At 38.6% G+C, this 21,069-nt stretch overlaps 1 protein-coding gene and 1 long non-coding RNA gene across 2 annotated transcripts; both read left to right on the forward strand.

Moving 5' to 3' along the window:
- Positions 1 to 905: 905 nt before the first annotated feature.
- Positions 906 to 15,941, forward strand: LOC117450737 (histone-lysine N-methyltransferase 2D-like). The gene is made up of 9 exons (XM_034088667.2): positions 906 to 1,353; positions 2,659 to 2,811; positions 3,780 to 3,898; positions 8,372 to 8,543; positions 9,246 to 9,364; positions 10,515 to 13,170; positions 14,247 to 14,325; positions 14,803 to 14,918; positions 15,751 to 15,941. The coding sequence occupies exons 1-9, from the start codon at positions 933 to 935 to the stop codon at positions 15,939 to 15,941; spliced, it is 4,026 nt and encodes a 1,341-aa protein (XP_033944558.2). The 5' UTR covers positions 906 to 932.
- Positions 15,942 to 16,731: 790 nt separating this feature from the next.
- LOC139434351 (uncharacterized) lies at positions 16,732 to 21,050 on the forward strand. Its single transcript, XR_011643705.1, has 3 exons — positions 16,732 to 16,864; positions 20,453 to 20,522; positions 21,000 to 21,050. It is a non-coding gene; the product is annotated as an uncharacterized lncRNA (long non-coding RNA).
- The last annotated feature ends 19 nt before the right edge of the window (positions 21,051 to 21,069 follow it).

Consider the following 21,069-nt stretch of genomic DNA (forward strand, 5'->3'; position numbering starts at 1 on the left):
TCTGGTGCAAAATGTATGCAATATGTTACTGTTGTCAATAAATAAATATGAAAATATGAAATAAAAATGCTTTTTGTTGTGGAACTCTTTTTAGAAGCAATTTAGTGAATCACTCTGAAGTTTTGAGCAGATACTTGTCTTTTGGCTGTTTTTTTTTTTAGATCTGTAAGTCCTTATAAGGACTCAGAATTATTATCAGAATGATTGCTAAGCGTCTCGAAAAAAAAGACATTTTTTCAAAAGAATTATGAAAGATTTTCTCAGTATCTTGAAATAGTGACTCGGAATCTTAAAATGATAACTTTAAAATATGACTTCATTAAAAAATCTCAAGCTTTCTACTTAATTGCTAGTTAATATATCAAAGGAATGCCAATTAATCCAAAAAGATAACTTATTATTTAGAAGTAACCACATATGTCCCATCAATTGTGAGTTAGAGAAATTATCTTAAAATACCGACATAAACCTTCTCCAGATAATAGCATTGAAGTAATGACTCATGGTGGTTTCTCATGTTGAGATATGATGTCATTATTAACGTTCCAACATTTTTTTGACATGTAAGCTATTGTTTTGACATAAGTAGTCATTAAGAGGAAGTTCAGATTCATTTTAAGATACTAAATTGTAATTTTGTACATACTATGTCATTATCTTGGGATGCTAACTCAAAATGTATGAGACAGTTTCTCATAACTTTGAGATAATAATTCATTATTTTTGATGTATTTAATAAATACTATTTATTATTATTATTTACAGGCAGACATGGGCTTCCAATCTGCACCAGTTATAATCCAGTTTGAGCCAAACACCTGTGTAATTAAGACCAATTAACGATCAGGTGTGTGGCCGGAAGTCTACAAAGTCCTGCTGCTGTTCCCTCTGCCCCCGTGCGTTTGTGCTGCAGAAAGAAACTCTTATTTGAAATGCATTTAAAACGAAATGGACACTTATTCGTCGTCCTTCTCATTTACACCATCACAACAATAACTGAACCTGTTCATTCATCCTCAAACCCTGCTCTTCACGGTGAAAGACGAAGCGTTTTAACGACTAAAGGCCTCGGAGAGCGGATAAACCTCGACTCAAAACGGGAAAAAGAGTCGAGAATATTCCCTTTTCTAAACTCCGAAATCCAAAACAAGACTGGATTCAAACTACAAACAAACATGGAGTCTTCTTTGATTGGAAGCATCTTCAAAGACCGCAACAAACCGAAGCGAAGCGACCCTCCGAATGAAGAATGTAACGAAGGGGAAATCGAGCTTTGCACTCCGGGAAAGTTTTATATTCCTGGACAATTTGAAACAAACCCGGTGGTGGGTTACCATGCAGACTCTGCTTCAGGTAAGATACTTGTATTACTTTATCTACTTCTCGTGTTAAGACTTTTTTAAAATTATTATTATTACTTTGACTTTTTTTGTATTGTCTTGGTTTCTCTAAAATATATATTTTTGTGATTTATGTTTTTTTTTAAATGTGCTCTATAACTAATCTTACCTTGCCTAAAACTATACCAAATTGAAACGCAAGCGTTGAACTATATTTCTTAACTTAAAATCCCCATTTATTATCAGGTTAGTAAAACAATTATTGCTTATGGGTTGCTCTAGACCAGTGTTTCTCAAACTTTTTCATACCAAGGACCACTTAACCAAAATAAAACACTCGTGGACCTCCACAAATATAAAAAAAAAACACCGTTTTTCTAGAACAGATTACAAATCGCCTGAAAATGGTACAAGTAAGTGACAACATCTGTGATGAAGGTGTTGCGCTGGGCTATATCATGTAATCGAAATTGAAACTTAAGCTCGCTCCATTGTGGAGATATTCCCGCGAGGGTGCGGAAAACTTAAATAAATTTATTTATTTCAAATATGAAATGTTACCAATATACTCACGGACCACTAGGGGGCGCTCACGGACCACCAGTGTCCGCGGACCACACTCTGAGAAGCACTGCTCTAGGCAAGACCTCCCGTCAATTGGATTTTTTTTTTTCAAAGCATGTGAAACCTTACATTTTTGGGATCTACTTTGCAAAATCATATAGCTGTATTTCAAATACTTTTAGTTTTAACTTTTTTTTTTGGAATTGTGTTACTTCCAAGTTTCACCATTGCCTATTTTATGCATTACAATTTTAACTGAACACCTTAAAATCGTTGTAATCACATCTAGTAGTAGTTTGGTCCTGTGCCACAGATTTTGTTCATTATAGCTGCAAAGAAACACCTAATTTTCAATATATCTAATTAGCTTTTCCCAACAAGGATTATCCACATTTCTTTTTACGAAAAATGTTTTTATTCATCACAGACGGATAACTAATTTAAGGAATTCATATTACTTCATAACATTTTTGAGAATAGCCTATCTTTTGTACATTTGGCTCACACAGTATTCCATTCAGTGGTTTTATTTCATTGGCTGATGTCCACTATGTTGACCAAGGTTCTCTCTCTCTGACTTTGCAGTAAATTGAGAAAACGTGCACGCTTGAAATGTCTTCTAAACCTTGATTTACAGGGATTGTGTGAACTGTTTGATTCTGCAAATTGTGTTTCTATTACTTTTTGCTCCACCAAACTACAGACACGGACACTTTGTAATCCCTGTGTACTCTGGTTTGTTTCTGTCCTCCAGTTCATGCTGAGGACAGGTCAGAGGTCAGAGGTCATAGTCTCAGTGCCTCAAAGGAGAGCTGGCGGAAGCTGAAGCCAGTCGTGGATTGTGGAAACGACGCCATGACCCTCACAGTGAGGTGGAGACGAGCCGTACAACTGCAGCTGAGCCGGGGTGAAGACACTCACCTTTTGCATATTTTATTAGAAATTCAATTTACAGATTATTACCCAGTATGGTAGCAGCCGGGCCTGCCGGGGTCTATTTTCTTATCTTAAAAGTCAAATTAAAGGTATAATGTATGACTTTTCTCTCTATTAAAATGTCTAAAAACGACTTTAAATACGAGTTCTGTATCCAAAATGTTTCCAATAATATTCAAACCGAGAGAAATACCAAGTTATGGTAATGGTCCGTATTACTTGATCGCCTGTGATGGAGATGGATACCCCTTTAAACATATATCTGTGGCCATCTGTAAAACATCAATTGTAAAGTAGGACATTTATATTGAGTTTCCCGCCACATTTTGACAACTATTTTCAATCTTTGTTGTTTTCAACGGTATATTTTACAACCCGATGAATGATTTTAGACATGGTACATCTGGTGTCTTTGTACATATTTTATCTTTATTCAAGTAATAATTTGTCATTTTCTCACTGTACTTTCTATTCTCATTATCATTATTTATTATTTATTATTATTATTTATTATCATTATTATTATTTATCATTATTATTTCATTGAAATGCTTTTTTTTTGTATATTTGTAATAGTTTTTTTAAATAGTTTATATATTTGTAATGGCTGTTTCTGACATCAAAGTGTTCTGATAGATAGATAGATAGATAAGTACTTTATTGATCCCAATTTGGGAAATGTTTGCGTTGCAGCAGTATAAAAAAACACAAGGCAATGTACATAAGAGAAACTAAGACACAGAAATTAACAATCCAAAATATTTCAGAAATAAAATGGCATTAAAAAAATAAAAAAGGGTTTAGCACAATTAATCAAAACGATATCAAAATCGCCAAATGAACTAGTGCAATACAACAACAACAAATGTTAGCAAGCAAAATGCAATATCTGTTAAAATGCTTAATTTTTAATAACCTTTGTTTTGGTGTCTGTGTCAGTGAACGAGTCGTCGGTGCCGCTGAACCAGCCTCCTCCTCATTGTGGATACTCTGTGCAGAACACATGGAGAGACCTCAGCCTGATCGCTCGCTACGACGCCTGCCACGTCAAGCACGAGGTAACAGATCCATACATTTCAATCTAGACCAGTGGTGTCCAAACTACGGCCCGGGGGCCAAATGCGCCCCGCGGACCATTTTGAATCGGCCCTCGGCAAATTAAAAAATGTATAATGGTGGCCCACAAATGGAGCTTGTCTTGTACTTCTTAAATATATATGTCAATTTATATTACACAGTAGCATTCATGTGTTAATAAGCCCAATTTCCGTCATTTAAAGTTGGAAACATTCTCTAACAAATCTTAGTTCATAAGAAAAAAGCCCAATAACTTACCCTTAATAATTTCCTCTTATGATAAGCAATCTGAGGCTTCTGTTTTAAGGATGAGCTGCTCACAAAATAAAATGAAGCCTGCTGGAAAGCTGTGATTTAGGCTGCAGCATAATTTACTTGCATTTGATTTATTTTACTAACTTATAACTTCAATTATGAGGCAATAAACCTGACTTCTCGTGAGTGAACCAGTCCTTCGAACATTTTTCTGTATGTGGCCCTCGATGAAAAAGGTTTGGACACCCCTGATCTAGATGACGATGATGCATAGATTTTAAAACAGTTTTTTAAGGCTCAGGGTCATTATTGCACATTTTAAGGGTATAACATCTCTCGCTGAATTACTTATATTTCCATGTCTTTACAGTGTGAATCAAAGTTTCCTCGTACCAAAGAAAATCCGTTTTTAGAATCGGATGAATCATACCTTTCAACGTAGATGACTCAGTCCACTCTCATGTCGCCTTGACAAGAATGTTGGGGCTTTAATGGAGCGTTGACTCACTTTTAAAAGGACTTTTTAACGAGTAAAACCTGGTCTCTTAATTATAGACGCATCTTCTCTAATAGATGTCAAACGTTTTTGCTCACGGCCAGGGGTGGGAAGTAGTGGAGTACAAATACTTACACGTTACAGTACATTTTTCTGGTATCAGTACTTTACTCCACGACTTATTTTTCTGATGACTTTTTACTTTCTACTTACATTTTGAACAGAAATACCTGTACTTTCTACTTCTTACATGTTGAACACAAATACCTGTACTTTCTACTTCTTACATGTTGAACACAAATACCTGTACTTTCTACTTCTTACATGTTGAACACAAATACCTGTACTTTCTACTTCTTACATGTTGAACACAAATACCTGTACTTTCTACTTCTTACATGTTGAACACAAATACCTGTACTTTCTACTTCTTACATGTTGAACCCAAATACCTGTACTTTCTACTTCTTACATGTTGAACACAAATACCTGTACTTTCTACTTCTTACATGTTGAACCCAAATACCTGTACTTTCTACTTCTCACATGTTGTGAACACAAATACCTGTATTTTCTACTTCTCACATGTTGAACCCAAATACCTGTACTTTCTACTTACATGTTGAACACAAATACCTGTACTTTCTACTTCTTACATGTTGAACACAAATACCTGTACTTTCTACTTACATTTTGAACACAAATACCTGTACTTTCTACTTCTTACATGTTGAACACAAATACCTGTACTTTCTACTTCTTACATGTTGAACACAAATACCTGTATTTCTACTTCTCACATGTTGAACCCAAATACCTGTACTTTCTACTTCTTACATGTTGAACTCAAATACCTGTACTTTCTACTTCTTACATGTTGAACACAAATACCTGTACTTTCTACTTCTTACATTTTGAACACAAATACCTGTATTTCTACTTCTTACATGTTGAACCCAAATACCTGTACTTTCTACTTCTTACATGTTGATAACAAATACCTGTACTTTCTACTTCTTAGATGTTGAACATAAATACCTGTACTTTCTACTTCTTACATGTTGAAACAAATACCTGTACTTTCTACTTCTTACATGTTGAACCAAATACCTGTACTTTCTACTTCTTACATGTTGAACCCAAATACCTGTACTTTCTACTTCTTACATGTTGAACACAAATACCTGTCCTTTTACTTCTCACATGTTGAACTCAAATACCTGTACTTTCTACTTCTTACATGTTGAACACAAATACCTGTACTTTCTACTTCTTACATGTTGAACACAAATACCTGTACTTTCTACTTCTTACATGTTGAACACAAATACCTGTACTTTCTACTTCTTACATGTTGAAACCAAATACCTGTACTTTCTACTTCTCACATGTTGAACTCAAATACCTGTACTTTCTACTTCTTACATGTTGAACACAAATACCTGTACTTTCTACTTCTTACATGTTGAACACAAATACCTGTACTTTCTACTTCTTACATGTTGAACCCAAATACCTGTACTTTCTACTTCTTACATGTTGAACACAAATACCTGTACTTTCTACTTCTCACATGTTGAACTCAAATACCTGTACTTTCTACTTCTTACATGTTGAACACAAATACCTGTACTTTCTACTTCTTACATGTTGAACCCAAATACCTGTACTTTCTACTTCTACATGTTGAACTCAAATACCTGTACTTTCTACTTCTCACATGTTGAACCCAAATACCTGTACTTTCTACTTCTCACATGTTGAACTCAAATACCTGTACTTTCTACTTCTCACATGTTGAACTCAAATACCTGTACTTTCTACTTCTTACATGTTGAACACAAATACCTGTACTTTCTACTTCTTACATGTTGAACACAAATACCTGTATTTTCTACTTCTCACATGTTGAACCCAAATACCTGTACTTTCTACTTCTTACATGTTGAACACAAATACCTGTACTTTCTACTTCTTACATTTTGAACACAAATACCTGTACTTTCTACTTCTTACATGTTGAACTCAAATACCTGTACTTTCTACTTCTTACATGTTGAACACAAATACCTGTACTTTCTACTTCTTACATGTTGAATACAAATACCTGTACTTTCTACTTCTTACATGTTGAACTCAAATACCTGTACTTTCTACTTCTTACATGTTGAACACAAATACCTGTACTTTCTACTTCTTACATGTTGAATACAAATACCTGTACTTTCTACTTCTTACAAGTTGAACCCAAATACCTGTACTTTCTACTTCTCACATGTTGAACTCAAATACCTGTACTTTCTACTTCTTACATGTTGAACCCAAATACCTGTACTTTCTACTTCTTACATGTTGAACACAAATACCTGTACTTTCTACTTCTTACATGTTGAACACAAATACCTGTACTTTCTACTTACATTTTGAACACAAATACCTGTACTTTCTACTTCTTACATGCTGAACCCAAATACCTGTACTTTCTACTTCATACATGTTGAACTCAAATACCTGTACTTTCTACTTCTCACATGTTGAACCCAAATACCTGTACCTTTTCTACTTCTCACATGTTGAACTCAAATACCTGTACTTTCTACTTCTCACATGTTGAACTCAAATACCTGTACTCTCTACTTCTTACATGTTGAACTCAAATACCTGTACTTTCTACTTCTTACATGTTGAACACAAATACCTGTACTTTCTACTTCTCACATGTTGAACTCAAATACCTATACTTTCTACTTCTCACATGTTGAACACAAATAACTGTACTTTCTACTTCTCACATGTTGAACTCAAATACCTGTACTTTCTACTTCTTACATGTTGAACTCAAATACCTGTACTTTCTACTTCTCACATGTTGAACACAAATACCTGTACTTTCTACTTCTCACATGTTGAACACAAATACCTGTACTTTCTACTTCTCACATGTTGAACTCAAATACCTGTACTTTCTACTTCTCACATGTTGAACACAAATACCTGTACTTTCTACTTCTTACATGTTGAACTCAAATACCTGTACTTTCTACTTCTTACATGTTGAACTCAAATACCTGTACTTTCTACTTACATGTTGAACACAAATACCTGTACTTTCTACTTCTTACATGTTGAACTCAAATACCTGTACTTTCTACTTCTTACATGTTGAACTCAAATACCTGTACTTTCTACTTCTTACATGTTGAACTCAAATACCTGTACTTTCTACTTCTCACACGTTGAACCCAAATACCTGTACTTTCTACTTCTCTCATGTTCCAAACAGCTGGGTCCTTTAGTCTGAATTTGTGTTGGTGCGTGGTCATTATTCTTTAGAGTCATTGCGTGCCTATTGGTTGGAACACGATCCGTGTATCCATCACTTCCTGGTCTTCTCTAAAGAAGAGGGACCAATGGAAACGTTGTCATGTTGCCGTTGTTCAGCATGGAAACATTCATTAGCTAACAATGACATTATTGTTCTATTGATATAAAGGGAGGTCAGGTACTCTTTAAAACAGCTGCTAGTTATGGGTACTTTTTACTGAAGTACACTTCAAAGCCTCTTTACTTTTACTTGAGTAAAGAAGTTTAGTCAGTACTTCTACTTTCACCAGAGTATTTTTAAACACGAGTATCTGTACTTCTGCTTGAGTAAAGGATGTGTGTGCTTTTGCCATCTCTGCTCACGGCCGTTTGTGTTCAGGAGGAGGGTTTTGTGTTACCCCTGCTGTGGAGGGGGACTCCAGCGAAGATGTCCTGCCCGACCCCTCAGACCCAGCCTTGGGCCTCGGGACCCTCGTCTCTCTGTTGCTCTCTGCATGGGATGACCTTCACTGTGCAGGGACCCCATGCTGCTGAGGACATCAGGGTGAACGGTAATTTACTTGCACTAAACATCTCGTGTGAGTGTCAGTTTGGGAAGGGAGGCATGTGGGGGAGGGGAGCAATGTGGGGGAGGGGAGCAATGTGGGGGAGGGGAGGTTTGGTCAGTGTTTGTGTTTTGAAAAAATGAGTGGCGATGAAGTATTAAAGTCAAATTTAGTTGCCAATGAATTTCTTGGTGTCATGAAATCTTGAATCTAATGTAATTCTACCCTCACTCATCCTGTACAAAAAATAACATTATATTAAATGGAAATTAAAAAAAGGTAATTTACCTGCACTATTATCTCTTTCATTGTGTTGTACGTATGACGATAAAAGCCTTGAATCTAATGATAGATTTTTCATTCTTTTATCACTCTGTATTTCTCTAGATCAGGGGTGTCCATTTCATTGTGGGCCACATTAGCATTATGGTTGCACTCAAAGTGCCGGTTGTAACTTTAAGACTATATAAATATATAATATATATTAAATAATGTATTATATTCCATTATAGGCTCTGCATTGGATTATTATCAGTTCTGGTAATAACTTCATAAATAGCTACGTCTGAAAGCAGAAGTCTGGGGCAAATACTTGAAAGCAAATATTCAACAATTACAGTAGATCATATTCTTTGGAAGCTCTTGCGGTTTGACCCCCCTGCTCTCGATGGTCTTTTAAAACAATGTTGTTTTTTCTTCTCGTTACAGTCCGAGGAGAATGGGCCTCTCTGTCGGTGCTCGAGGAGCGGTGTGGATACACGGTGGAGAGACGAGACGCTGAGATTATAATCGCTGCTCCATTTATTACCTGTGGCATCACAGACGAGGTGAGTTTCAAGAAGTCACTATTCATAAGACGATGCTACATATATTGTACGTATCCTATAATACATTTGTAGAAGGGCTGTATATGTTAAAGGTCCCATGTCATGCTTTTCCGGTTCTGACCCGCCCCCTTGTGTGATGTAGCTTTCGCTGCATGTGAACGGTCTGCAGAGTCAAACCCTCAAAGTGCACCCTGTAGCGAGTAAAACTCTAACACAGAGAAGGTCTGTCTGTGCTGCCCCAGAACGCCTCGTTGGAGATTTCTCTTTTTCCATTGTTTACTTCTTGGGTATAGGGACGTATTTCGGGTATAGGGACGTATTTCGGGTATAGGGACGTATTTCGGGTATAGGGACGTATTTCGGGTATAGGGACGTATTTCGGGTATAGGGACGTATTTCGGGTATAGGGACGTTATGTCCGCGGAGCCGTTACGTTTGGACCAATCCACGGACTTCCTCACACACACACTCGGCGGGACGTTGTGAGGCTCGCTGCTGCGAGGAGCGGGACACTGTGAGCTGGCTCACTGGTGTGGGGTCGGCGAAACCCAGCCCGAAGCACACACCCACCCGCAGCCTGGCTGGGAGTTTGTGTGTGTGTGCCCAGGCTGAGTTCCGCGGTGTCTCGCTGTCTCACAGGCGGCCACTGGGCTCACAGGGGGGGGGGCAGGATCTCCAACAAGCCGTTTAGGACAGAGTGAATACACTGTATGCTGTATGAGAAACCAATGTGAGTTTGGAAAATTGCACAATATAAATCTATTTTAGTAGACCTCAACAATCAAATCAAGTTTTATTTATATAGCACATTTATAAACGATGTGTGGTGGAGCCAAAGTGCTGTACATATAATAAAAAATAGCCTACAGTAGAGACACTTTACAACAGCACAGATTGTTCAGAATATCAGTATGAGAACAATGGAATTATGATCAGTAGAAATGGCATGACATGACGGGGACCTTTAATACTTGATTGTGATTAATCTGGAAACGATATATTATATAAAATGTTGAAAAATCACTTGTATTACTCACATTACTCAGTTTGACCCAAACCACCTTTCGAGGATTTTAGTAAATGTGACTTAAGTGAAGTTTTTTTTACATTTTCTGTAAACTTTCTCACAAAGAAAATCTCTCTTTTTCAGGATGGAAAACACAGTCTGTCTTTTCAGATGGAAGAAAACACCTACAAAGTGGCCTGTCCCGTGTCTCCCCCTGAAGAACTCGGACCTTCCCATCATCCTCCTCGTCTTCAGACGGGGAACATTCATGAATCCCTGGAGTCTTTTCCATGGGCCCAACCTTTCATCTTGGCCCCTCTTAACTACCCCCACCCTACACACCACCACAAGTACCATCCTCCTGATGAATCATCTTCCACTGCTGAGCTTTCATTAGCTCCTCCTGTTGATTCGCCTCCAGACGACCCCCACCAGTTTCCTGCACATTTCAATATCCCCACTCCTCAGTCATCTCCAGAAAATGTAGAAAATGTACATCCAGTGTATCCGGATCCGCAAGAAACTCATATGATGGGCGTCTCGATTAAGCTACGTCCTGCTCCTTCCCCGGTAACCGATCAAGATGTAGCTCCTTCTCCGCAGCCTTCGAGCCACGGCTTCAATTCCTACTATCACTACTACCACCACCCTAAAGTACCTCTTCCTGACGCAACTCAAAACCCCGATCCAGGTCCTGAGGAGCCTGGAAAACAATCGTTTACCAATCTTCCTCAAAACCCGAGATTCCTAGAGAACTCCCGCTTTCTTCAGCCAGTGACGGAGGCTGCTTTTCTGCCAATTTCCAACCTTCCAACATCTGCACCTCATCCTCCACATCCTTATCCATTCCCATACCATTACTTCCCACCCATCGCTAGCGGCGAGGCCAAAATATTGCCGCCTCTCGATCCCGAAATGACTCCAAATTTGTCCGAAGATCAGAAGTCGGACACCTCCGTTCATCCTCGCTCGTCACAGGTCTACAATGAACACAACCCCTTCAATCCATACTATCACTACTACCACCCTGAAATCCCTCAACCTGGTCCACCTCAAGACCCAGATCTGCGTCCCGAGGAGCCTCTGGATCTACCCCAAAACCCTCAATTCCCACAGGACTCGCAACAGTTTCGTCAGCCTGGCACAGAAGCTGCCTCTCTTATGTCCACCGTTCCTCCAAAAACCTCTACACCCTCACATCCTCCACATCCCTATCCATTCCCCTTCCATTACTTCCCACACATTGGTCCGGAAGAGGCCCAAAGGTTGCCGTCTTTAGATCCCGAAACGACTCCAAATTTGTCAGAAGATCAGAATTCTGGCACATCCTTTCACCCTCGCTCATCTGATGCTGAGGCAACTTCTTTAACTTCTAGTCCTCCAGAAAGTCTTCCAGAAATGGATTCACCTGATGTACCTTATCCTCCACATCCTTATCCATTCCCGTACTTTTACTTCCCTCATATTGCTCTTGGCGAGGACAAAGGATTGCCGCCTCTCGATCCTGAAATGACTCCAAATTCGTCAGAAGATCAGAAGTCGGACACCTCCGTTCATCCTCGTTCATCACAAGTCCACAACAAACGCAACCCCTTCAATCCATACTATGACTACTTCCACCACCCTGAAATCCCTCAACCTGGTCCACCTCAACACCCTGATTCAGGCCCTGGAGTACCTGGAGAACGGTCTTTAACTCATTTTACTCAAAACCCTGAATTCCTAGAGAGATCTCACCAGTTCTTTCAGCCTGCACCTGAGGCGGCCTCTTTTCCTTCTAGTCTTCCAGAGAGTCCTCCAAAAACATCTGCACACGATGCACTTCCTCCTCCACATCCTTATCCATTTCCATACCATTACTCCATGCCTATCGCTAGAGGAGATGTTAAAAGATCGGCTCCTCCCGGTCCAGAAACGGGACCGGACAACTCCGTTCATCCATACTATCACGACCAACACCTTAAGATCCCTCTTCCTGGCAAACCTGAAGACGCCGATCCAGGTCCTGAAGAACCTGGAGAACTCTCTTTAACTAAACTTCCTCAACTTCTTCAGTCTGGACCTGAGTCAGCAACTTTGACTTCTAGCCCTCCAGAAAGTCCTCCAAAAGCATCTGCACCTGATGCACCCCCTCCTCCACATCCTTATCCATTCCCGTACTATTACTTTCCACATATTGCTCGGGGCGATGTTCAACGATTGCCCCCTCGAAGTCTGGAAGCAAATCCAGATTTGTCCGAAGATCAAAAGTCTGTTCATCCTCGCTCGTCAAAAGTCCATGATGAACACAACTCCTTCAATCCATACCATCAATACTACGACTATAACCACCTTAAAATCCCTCAAACTGGTCCAACTCAAGACCCTGATCCTCAAGAATGGTCTCAAACTAATCCTCCTCTAAGCTATGAATTCCCAGAGAACTCTGATGTTGCTTCTTTTACTTCAAGCCCTTCAGAAAGTCCTCTGAAATCTGCACCTTATCCTCCATATCCCTCATATCCCTATCCAAACCCGCACTATTACTTCCCTCACATTGCTTGGGGAGAGCCTGAAGCGTTCGTAGACCCTCAGGAGATGCATCCTGCGGGCAATATGAACTTTGAAAAAGCTTCAAATTCAGAGCCTCAGCTTCCCTCTGACCTCAGTGGGTTGGATCGTGCCGCTGAAGCAGGATTTCCCAGCATGCCTCAGCAGCTTCGTAGCCTCAATGCACATTATGTCACTCATCAACAGCAAGTAGATGCTTTTGGGCTTCCTGATGAAGAAGTGGGGAAGAGGATGGATGGTGAAATGAAAGGTGATGTAGAAATACTGAAAGCTGTAAAATCTCCAGTAGTATTGCTCTTGATTACATATACTCAGTTTGGCCCAGCATTATTTTTTTTGCCATAGCTTTAAAGGGGACCTATCATGCAAAATGCGCTTTTTGGTGTCCCCGGTGCGTCGGGGAACTAAAACCCTCTCTCTTTTCCTCCGTACCAAAATCTTTTAAAACCGGGGCTACAACGAGCGGATACAGATTTGCTGCCGATCTGACGTCAAATCGGCAGCGGACCCACAGAGAGTTGCTATCAGAAACAATGCCTGACGTGTTTTGGACGTAATCTCGTCTTTGTTTACATTAGCAAGCCTCGCTAACACTCGGAGCTAACCTGTGCTGGAGAGCACACGTGTTTAAAAAGCAGGAAATAAAAAAAGGAACTCACCTTGTGATAAACCCGCAAGAGAAAAAGCATTTGAGCTCCATACTGCTTCAGAAATAATCCTTGATGTGGTTTAGAACAGGATGGCGTTTTATCACAGCAGAATTTAACTTTATCTCCGGTAGAATTCTGATCAGGCATTAGCTCCGCCTCTTTTTTTATTTATTTTTTTTAAAGCCAAGGACCCAAAATCTGCATTTCTCTAAAGGGCCGGAATAGAGGGGTTTGAGGCATGGCTACAATGGGCGATCTGTGACATGTTTTGTATATATGTATATGTTTCCAATATAGCATAATAGGTCCACTTTAAAAGTTACCCCATTTTAGAATAAATAACTAAAATGTCAAAGTTTTAAATAAAAATAAGAAGTTAAATCAAGAATGCAATAAAAGGATACAATAAAAATAGGGTGCAATGGAATACAAATATTTATATAAATCTAAAGGTGGAAATCATTCAAACCACAGCTGGGTAGCCTAATCATAAGAACGCATCTCAATTCGTTTATTTTGTTATCTAAATTTACAAAGTAACTAATCCCTTAAAATGTAAAAGATAAAACATTTCCTTTGGGATGAAGTAAAGTAGAAATTAGGATATGAACGAAATAATCTGACATTTTACATCACAGTTCTTGAGTATATTTAATTTCCGTGTGTTTTCCGACAGACTGCGCATCGGGGCAGCGTTTGAGCCTCGTGGTGCCGGACTCTGTGTTGGACCACAGCTCTGAGATCTCTCCCGTCAGGTCGGCGTTACGTTGATTACTTATTCTGCGTTTGACAGTTTTATTTCCTTGTTTTATATGAAATGTGTTATCCTTTTTAATTCTTCACACAGAAAACACGAGAATGAGTTCCTTCAGAGGATTTACACACATCACAAGACAGTCATCTGCCTCTCTTTTAAACATTTCAAACAATGAGTATTGTCAGATCTGTTTTTGGTGTTGAAGCTTTTTTAAATACTTTGTCACAGTATTGAAGTTACTGTGACAAAGGTGAGGATGTTGGTATTAAGTATTCCACTACTGCATGTTTTATGTTATTGTATTTACTTGTTTAAAATGAAATGTGTCTTTTGGTTGACTTGCAGAATCTGTCCAGGGACGACAGATGGAAAATAGCCTCTTGGCAAACTGTCAGATTTACAGAAATGTTGATGAATGTGCACGGTCCCAGTTGAATGAATAAAACGCATGCCTCGTTCCTCTGCTGGTCCTCAGGTTGAGGGCGCGGTGTCGTTCCCCTCCAGGTGACGAGAGGCTCCACGAGATGAATCCCCCTCCTCCCGTTCTGCCTCCAGTCTCCACCGTCACTGTGCAGCTGAGAATCGCCACAGGTGATCGTCTCCACTGTATTCTCTTTATATAACAAGAGGTTGAATAAGTACTATATATATATTTTACTAAAAGTAGAAATTCCAGGGGGTCCGCGGGGTCTTAAAAAGTATTAAAAGCTGATAAATCAATTTAGCGAAAATGAAGGCTATTAAACGGCATTTTCCAAGGTGTTACATTTTGTAGCTTGTTTTCAGTAAGTATCTAAATGGTCCAAAGAGGTTGTATTCTACAGTCTGCCTGAATGTAGTCATGGCGTAGGTGTGTCGTGTGATTCTGTGTAGTTTATTGATGACATCCCGTTGGGTGTGACGTCATCTGAACAGGACATCGCACGCTCAATGCTTGATAGCGCGAAGCTCCGTTTACGCCGGTTGCTAAGCAACATCGTTATGGGGAAATGCAAGTCTACGTCCAAATGGTTGGAAGATAAGGAGGAAGGACAATCAATACTGTATATAGTCAATGTGAGGTGAAGTGTGTCGCCAAGGTAACCGGTTACAACTCCAAGTGGCGATGAGGTCTTAAAATGTATGGGAAGGGTCTTCAGGATTCCTGCAGATCCCCTGAATACTACAATACAGTATGAAAACTCAGTTACAAGTAAAAGTCCTGCATCAAAATCTTACCTGTTATCGTATCGCCTATTTCAGTAAAAATATATATTATTATTGTGTTTTAAATGATTGATGCATTAATGTTGTACCTGTTGGATAGAAATCTGATATATGTTTGTATTATTAATCAGAATCTTCAAAGTAACTGAACATTTTGAAGGTGGAGAAATTCAATTGAAGCACAATTTTGAGTTTTAGATTTTTTTTTTGTACACAGATGAGTCGTTCAGCAGCTTCCACCCTGAGGCTCACCTTCCCCTCAGCGTGATTGGAGGAGGTTCTGTTTACCTGCAGCTGAGCCTTCAGGACCCCCCCGCCCCTCCCCACCTGCTGCTGCTGCTGGTTCACTCCTGCCTGGCGTTCACACACACACCGTACAGCAGCTGGAGGCTGGTCTACGATGGGTAGGTGTTGACGTTGCCATCTTACGATACGATAATACTTTAATGGTCAGATCAAGTCTGAAATGCTCCTTGCATCACAGCAGCTCCATGTGTGACATCAACAGACGCATATCAAGACACAATAAAACACACACACACACACACACACTAGCACACACACCCCGTCGGCATTGCTTCAACCGGAAGTGGCACGTTTATTGCGCATGTTCATTTTATCACGGCAATACAGGAAGTGACTTTTAGTGTAAGACTATAAAATAAACGGATTCATCTCTAACAACTGAACAGTAGGACATCTGAAATCCTTCTTTCTTCCCGCAGTGGATGCTTTGTTTTGTTACAGTGTTACCACGGTGAAGATGGAAAGAGCAGACATTAAATAAAAATCACTCTTACCCCCTTTTGATATTTTAGTGTGGATTGTGCTTTTGTATTGTTGGGTCAAACTATTGCCCGTAAATCAGAATCGGAAAACTTAAATCATCCTTGAGGGGTTACTCCGTTATTATAGAATATATATATATATATATATATATATATACAAAATTATCAATAAGATTTATGCAAGAAGTCAAAAGCAAAAATGTCTATTGAAAAATAAAAAGTGGTGTAATGTTGGTAAAGATGCTTGATGCTGATCACCAGATATTTGCATTACATTTTCACTGCAATAGAGTATATTGAGTATTGCAGTTAAATTATATATTTACAAGTTTTGTCCGTATTGCTAAAGTGTTTTTTAAAGGAGCATTTCCTGCTTTCTACATGTCATGTCTTTTCTGTTCAGATTGCGGTGATTCCCAGCTGCTCTCCCACTCCAACCCGCCCCCCACCCAGAGGATCCTGATCCCTGCCCTCCAGTCTCCGCCCTCTGAGAGCCCCTCCCCCCTGACTGAAGGAGGATCCTCTCACCTGCAGGACCCCGAGGTAACTCCCTCTGAACTAACACGCGCATACAGGACAATAATTATGAAAAGTACATAATTACACAGAGGTGGGAAGTAGTGGAGTACAAATACTTTGTTGTTACTGAACTTAAAGGTGGGGTAGGTAAGTTTGAGAAACCGGCTCGATATCGCTAGAATTAGAAAATACACAACCGGAGAAAATCTGCCACTTCCTTCCAGAGCCCCTTCTCCAACACACACGAACGCGCACATGACCAATGAGGGCACGAGATACCTTTGTGCCCCGATGGAAGGCTGACAGGCAGGTAGGCCATCCAATCCGTTTGGCTAAACGGATTGGTTGTACTTTTTACAGTATTACGGCTTCTACAGATGACATTTTTTTTTATGTATTTTTTGTCAAAGCACTTCAGATATTCATTGCTATCGGGATGTTAAGAGCATTCCATGGAATATAACAAAAAGTGTATCTCGAGCCGGTTTCTGAAACTTACCTACCCCACCTTTAAGCATATGTTTCTGGTATCAGTACTTTACTCCACTACTTATTTTTCTAACCACTTTTTACTTTCTACTTCTTACATGTTGAACACAAATACTTTCTACTTCTTACATGTTGAACCCAAATACCTGTACTTTCTACTTCTTACATGTTGAACACAAATACCTGTACTTTCTACTTCTTACATGTTGAACACAAATACCTGTACTTTCTACTTCTTACATGTTGAACTCAAATACCTGTACTTTCTACTTCTCTCATGTTGAACACAAATACCTGTACTTTCTACTTCTTACATGTTGAACACAAATACCTGTACTTTCTACTTCTCTCATGTTGAACACAAATACCTGTACTTTCTACTTCTTACATGTTGAACCCAAATACCTGTACTTTCTACTTCTTACATGTTGAACTCAAATACCTGTACTTTCTACTTCTCTCATGTTGAACACAAATACCTGTACTTTCTACTTCTTACATGTTGAACACAAATACCTGTACTTTCTACTTCTTACATGTTGAACACAAATACCTGTACTTTCTACTTCTTTCATGTTGAACTCAAATACCTGTACTTTCTACTTACATGTTGAACCCAAATACCTGTACTTTCTACTTCTTTCATGTTGAACTCAAATACCTGTACTTTCTACTTACATGTTGAACTCAAATACCTGTACTTTCTACTTCTTACATGTTGAACTCAAATACCTGTACTTTCTACTTCTTACATGTTGAACTCAAATACCTGTACTTTCTACTTCTTACATGTTGAACTCAAATACCTGTACTTTCTACTTCTTACATGTTGAACTCAAATACCTGTACTTTCTACTTCTTACATGTTGAACTCAAATACCTGTACTTCTTACATGTTGAACTCAAATACCTGTACTTTCTACTTCTTACATGTTGAACTCAAATACCTGTACTTTCTACTTCTTACATGTTGAACTCAAATACCTGTACTTTCTACTTCTTACATGTTGAACTCAAATACCTGTACTTTCTACTTCTTACATGTTGAACTCAAATACCTGTACTTTCTACTTCTTACATGTTGAACTCAAATACCTGTACTTTCTACTTCTTACATGTTGAACTCAAATACCTGTACTTTCTACTTCTTACATGTTGAACTCAAATACCTGTACTTCTTACATGTTGAACTCAAATACCTGTACTTTCTACTTCTTTCATGTTGAACTCAAATACCTGTACTTTCTACTTCTTACATGTTGAACTCAAATACCTGTACTTTCTACTTCTTACATGTTGAACTCAAATACCTGTACTTTCTACTTCTTACATGTTGAACTCAAATACCTGTACTTTCTACTTCTTACATGTTGAACTCAAATACCTGTACTTCTTACATGTTGAACTCAAATACCTGTACTTTCTACTTCTTACATGTTGAACTCAAATACCTGTACTTTCTACTTCTTACATGTTGAACTCAAATACCTGTACTTTCTACTTCTTACATGTTGAACCCAAATACCTGTACTTTCTACTTCTCACATGTTGAACTCAAATACCTGTACTTTCTACTTCTCACATGTTGAACTCAAATACCTGTACTTTCTACTTCTCACATGTTGAACTCAAATACCTGTACTTTCTACTTCTCACATGTTGAACTCAAATACCTGTACTTTCTACTTCTTACATGTTGAACTCAAATACCTGTACTTTCTACTTCTTACATGTTGAACTCAAATACCTGTACTTTCTACTTCTTACATGTTGAACTCAAATACCTGTACTTTCTACTTCTTACATGTTGAACTCAAATACCTGTACTTTCTACTTCTTACATGTTGAACTCAAATACCTGTACTTTCTACATGTTGAACTCAAATACCTGTACTTTCTACTTCTTACATGTTGAACTCAAATACCTGTACTTTCTACATGTTGAACTCAAATACCTGTACTTTCTACTTCTTACATGTTGAACTCAAATACCTGTACTTTCTACTTCTTACATGTTGAACCCAAATACCTGTACTTTCTACTTCTTACATGTTGAACTCAAATACCTGTACTTTCTACTTCTTACATGTTGAACTCAAATACCTGTACTTTCTACTTCTTACATGTTGAACCCAAATACCTGTACTTTCTACTTCTTACATGTTGAACACAAATACCTGTACTTTCTACTTCTTACATGTTGAACCCAAATACCTGTACTTTCTACTTCTTACATGTTGAACTCAAATACCTGTACTTTCTACTTCTTACATGTTGAACTCAAATACCTGTACTTTCTACTTCTTACATGTTGAACTCAAATACCTGTACTTTCTACTTCTTACATGTTGAACTCAAATGCCTGTACTTTCTACTTCTTACATGTTGAACTCAAATACCTGTACTTTCTACTTCTTACATGTTGAACTCAAATACCTGTACTTTCTACTTCTCTCATGTTGAACTCAAATACCTGTACTTTCTACTTCTCACATGTTGAACTCAAATACCTGTACTTTCTACTTCTTACATGTTGAACTCAAATACCTGTACTTTCTACTTCTTACATGTTGAACTCAAATACCTGTACTTTCTACTTCTCTCATTTCCCAAACAGCTGGTTCCTTTAGTCTGAATGTGTGTTTGGTGCGTGATCATTATTCTTTAGAGTCACTGCGTGCCTATTGATTGGAACACGATCCGTGTATCCATCACTTCCTGGTCTCCTCTAAAGAACAGGGACCAATGGAAACGTTGTCATGTTGCCGTTGTTCAGCATGGAAACATTCATTAGCTAACAATAACATCATTGTTCTATTAATATAAAGGGAGGTCAGGTACTCTTTAAAGCAGCTGCTAGTTATGGGTACTTTTTACTGAAGTACATTTCAAAGCCTCTTTGACTTGAGTAAAGAAGTTTAGTCAGTACTTCTACTTTCACCAGAGTATTTTTAAACATGAGTATCTGCACTTCTGAGTAAAGGATGTGTGTGCTTTTTCCATCTCTGATTATATGAAACAGCCAGAACTTTTTTTGCCAGTGTCTCTTAAAACGCTAAACAGTTAATGCATGATACTGGCTTTACTTTTAATAAAACGGTTTCAATATGTTTGTTTCCTCAGATCTACTTCATGTGTTTGACAGAGGTGTGCTATGCTGCACATGTTGACTGCACCATAAGCTGCATCAACAGTAAGTTCAACACCCAAGAGAAACTGCGGACTGCTATAGGAAACATATTCATTAGCGTTCCCAAGACTTAAAATAAGTGAAATGGGGCTACATAATTTAACTTTCAAATGCCCAGTGAAAAAATAATTATATTTTAAACATGGGCCTGGTGTGGTTTTCCCTTTCCTGTTGTGTTATCTAGGTTTGTGTGCATGTAAATGGTCTGCAAATGCTAAAATCCAGAAGTTCCTGAAAATGAGGGCTACTTAAACTGCCTAAGAATTGCTTATGAAGAATCTATTGCTCTTGTCTACATGTGTCTGCTAGCACATTACATACATAGCATTCCCATTACCCAATTAAGAAATGATGTCTCACTTAGTATTGCTTATTTTCCAAGGACTTTACAAACACACCTTCCTAAAGCACAAGACTAGAGAAAACAAATGTCTCGAGGACTCGTTTATCACGACACTAACTTTTGTTTTCCCCTCACAGGTCCTGGCAGTGACGTGTGAGAAATGAAATAAATACTTTTACACACCTGCACTCTGGATTTGTTTCATGG

The sequence above is a fragment of the Pseudochaenichthys georgianus genome, chromosome 8, assembly GCF_902827115.2.
Source record: "Pseudochaenichthys georgianus chromosome 8, fPseGeo1.2, whole genome shotgun sequence".
NCBI classification, from domain to species: Eukaryota; Metazoa; Chordata; class Actinopteri; order Perciformes; family Channichthyidae; genus Pseudochaenichthys; species Pseudochaenichthys georgianus.